This window comes from Megalobrama amblycephala, linkage group LG1 (genome assembly GCF_018812025.1).
Source record: "Megalobrama amblycephala isolate DHTTF-2021 linkage group LG1, ASM1881202v1, whole genome shotgun sequence".
Taxonomy (NCBI): domain Eukaryota; kingdom Metazoa; phylum Chordata; class Actinopteri; order Cypriniformes; family Xenocyprididae; genus Megalobrama; species Megalobrama amblycephala.
Genome location: NC_063044.1, coordinates 60447095 through 60450695, shown reverse-complemented (window position 1 = coordinate 60450695; position 3601 = coordinate 60447095). Strand labels below are relative to the sequence as shown.

General features: G+C 39.7%; 1 protein-coding gene across 2 annotated transcripts in view; it reads right to left on the bottom strand.

The window, feature by feature from the left end:
- Positions 1-2568, bottom strand: part of LOC125278063 — a 12588-nt gene extending 10020 nt beyond the window's left edge. The window contains exons 1-2 of one of the 2 annotated variants that reach the window (XM_048206842.1): positions 2458-2568; positions 1620-1654 (exon numbers count right to left, since the gene is read on the bottom strand). In XM_048206842.1, coding sequence (XP_048062799.1) covers positions 1620-1643 — 24 coding nt within the window. In that variant the 5' untranslated portion in view covers positions 1644-1654; positions 2458-2568. Of the gene's footprint in view, positions 1-13; positions 714-1619; positions 1655-2457 lie in introns of those variants that run through there. The other variant, XM_048206851.1, reaches the window with a different exon arrangement.
- Between the last annotated feature and the right edge of the window lie 1033 nt (positions 2569-3601).

The window sequence follows — 3601 nt, the reverse complement described above, 5'->3', positions numbered from 1 at the left end:
CGTATTAACCTACATTTCTTATCTTGCACTGCTCTGTGGCACGCCAGTGATTATGTAATCACGTCGGAAAGGTCATGGTTGACATAGACAGAAGTACCACCCCCATGTTTGCAAAGTGCACATGTGAAGACTAATACAAAAGTCCTTTAACAACAACAAAAAAAAAAGTTGCAAAAACAATGATGTCAGATGATTTGAAGTTGAAGATGGAGGTTTTTTTTGGTAAAGGGCGTTTGTATTAGTCCTCGCATGTTCGTTTGGGGTGGTACTTCCGCGTACGTCTAGCGTGACCTTTCTGATGTGATTACACAATCAATGGCGAGCCGCACAGCAGCGCAAGATGAGCAATTTCAGTCAAAAAGTATATACAATATTTTTCAAATGACCGATTGTTTCGCTAGATAGGACCCTATATTCCTCAGCTGGGATCATGCAGTGCCTCTGAAGCCCTTCTTTTGAACTGCATTGATTTGGACTTTCAACATTTGGGTTGCCTTTGAAGTCTATTATGTAGGGGAAAAAATCCTGGAATGTTTCCTCAAAAAAAAAAAAAAAAAAATTTCTTTTTGACTGAAGAAAGAAAGACATGAACATCTAGGATGAGATTGGGGTGATTAAAATATCAGGAAATTTCCATTTTGAAGTGAACTATCCTAATCCTTTAAGAATCTATTGGTCATGTCAATCACAGTACAGATTGCCTACACCAAACATTAATCTCTAAACCTACCCATTACCGTAACCAATGAAATTAGCAGCAGGGCGGGATTTCTGGTGGTTTGGGGGAGAAAAAAAAAAGCGCTTTCATCTTTAACCTTATGCCTAAAAATCCTTTGGAAATTGGAAACCAACATACAACAAATTGGGTTCCAGGGGTGACACAGGGATGGGGAATCACCATGGATATGTGTATATATGAAGACTTCAGATGCAAAGCCTCCAAGTGTCATCTGAAATGTTCTTCTAAAATGAGCATTTTTATCAAGCTCATATGTTTATGTTCAGTTATTTCACTTTAATGTCACTGAAAAGGACCTATTAATTGCCATTAAAGTGAAATAACTGAACCTAAACATACAAGCTTGATAAAAATGCTCATTTTAGAAGAACATTTCAGATGACACTTGGAGGCTTTTGCATCTGAAGGATATGTATATACATCTAATGGGGAGTCACGAGGTGACATATTGGGCACGGACGCGGCTTCTGATGTCACACTTGGCTGTGGGCGGAGTTGGATGTCCACCGCAGGCTGCAGCCTACTTGAGATAGTCCTCACTGCAGAACACAAGATCCAAGGGGCGGAGTGTATCTCCTCCCACTTTCCATAGCCCTAAACCTACCCGACTCCGCCCCCTGGCTCTAACCCTACCCATCTCCACCTCCTGGTTCTAGATCCAACTCCTCCCACTTTCCATATATCTTAACCTACCCGACTCCGCCCCTTGGATCTTGAGTGTTCTGAAGTGAGGGGCTACTGGCCTATTTGGGCTGGCCTAGACGTATGGGCAGATTCAACAGCTACATTAAAATGCATGTAGAATACATACATAAATGTAGTAATGCGCACTCATAAGCAATGGCTATGGCACAAGTTGGTGCTACATGGAAAGACTAACCTGCTGCTTTTCTATCACTTTCATATGTCGGGAACCTGCAAGCACATATAAAATTGTTTGGTGATGTAAACGTAGTTTCTTACTGTGTGGGCGCGCGCGCGCACACACACACACACACACACACACACACACACACACACACACACACATTGATAGTGCGCATGTTTGCACACGGCGTTTTATGGCAACACATAATTGGTCGACAGTTTCATGGGATTTGTAGTTCTTAAGGTATAAACGCAGATTAACCTCATCTAATAATACATCGAAAGTAATGCAATGTATATCGCATTTGTTTGCACATATGGATGTGCTCATAACTGGTGAACTGGTGATTTGCTGAATGTGTGTATGTGCAAACATATAAGTTTTATGTTCAGACAGTTCACCGTTAGCTCACCAACGTTAGCCACCTAGCTAGCTACAAAATGTACTACAGAAACATAATTGAAGGGCATTGCTTTTATCAGGAGTGCTCACACAAGATTCTAACATCACATTTACCATTACAGCAAACATTTATCACTAAAAAAAGAACTTAGCAAGCGCTAATTTTAGTTCACTATAGCCACCTGGCTACAAACGTACCTACTTTGCCAGGGTTCTGTCGATGTATGCTGCGGCTGTAATTTTTGTACTGCAGAGTACGTAATGTTAATTGAAGGAAGCTAGCTAAATTAGCTTATCTGTTCTACTGGCGTCGTGAGCACTCTCATGATTCTAACGTTACATTTACCATCAGATTAAACATGTTTCAGTAATATAACACGAATCACGTTACATTTATCACTAAAATAACACAGTTTTAGGATAATTGGATATGCTGTAGTGTACATACCTCTGACTGTTAATCGAAATGTAACATGTCCTTCTCTTTAGCGACCCCAGTGGACGTTTTTGTTTCAGAACTATAGCAATACGTACCTGGTGGTACATATTTGTGGCGCTGCAAAAAAGTGCGCAGAGGTACGTATTTCCTATGAGACCAGGTTGAGTGCACAGCATAACATTCACTACATACAGCTTAAATAAGGAGATACCCTCAGGTGTCTGCAGCTTGTAGAGGTCTTACATTTGTTCTTTGTATTCTATCTGTTGTTTAGTGCTCTCTCAGAGAGAGAGAGAGAGACAGCAGGTGAACGTGTTGCTCTAACAGACAGATTGAGATGAATGTAGATCGCTAGTAATGCATTCACAATTTTACAGCAGTGCTTAGACAAACATGAATTTATGAAGGAACTGACGCAGCATATGGTTGCTAAACACTGCCTGGGAAGAAAAGCCGCTTAATCACTTGTGGATCAGAAAGAGTGCTCATTATGGGTATAATTCACTGCAATGTCTTGAGGAAAGAGAGGTCACCATCCTTTATGACTGAGCCAGGCCTCGGGATGATCATTTCAAAGATTTGAACAAGACATCAAAAGGAGTGCCAGAGCCATTACTGTCATTCATTAACAGTTCTTGCAGGCAGTAGACATTGACATGACATGAATGCTATATATTATGATGTATCTGGTGTTTTTACAGTCCTTATACAACCAAGGATTCGGTAGCCCTTATATACCAACTTGTTAGCAACTTTTTTTCAACTTTTTAAAACAACACAGCTGCTTCAGATATATTTAAAAGTGCAGTGAGCGATTTCTGAGAAATGGTTTCTATTGAAAATTTTTGCACCTAAACAAACTGTTTTGTGAATATTTGCTAGATGTTGAGCTAGATGAAAATGGATGCCAAGGTTTCTTTGTTCCTGCTTGATAATATGAGTAACATTTTATTTTTTTTGCTGTTTCACAGAACCAGTATGCTGTTGAATGCTGTTGAATCACAGAAACATGTTTCTTTTGAAGTAATGTTAACCACATTAGATCAAAAATAGCTATAAAATCTCATTGGAAAGTCACACACATGGTAAATTAAAGGGTTAGTTCACCCAAAAATGAAAATTCTGTCATTTATTACTCACCCTTATGTCGTTC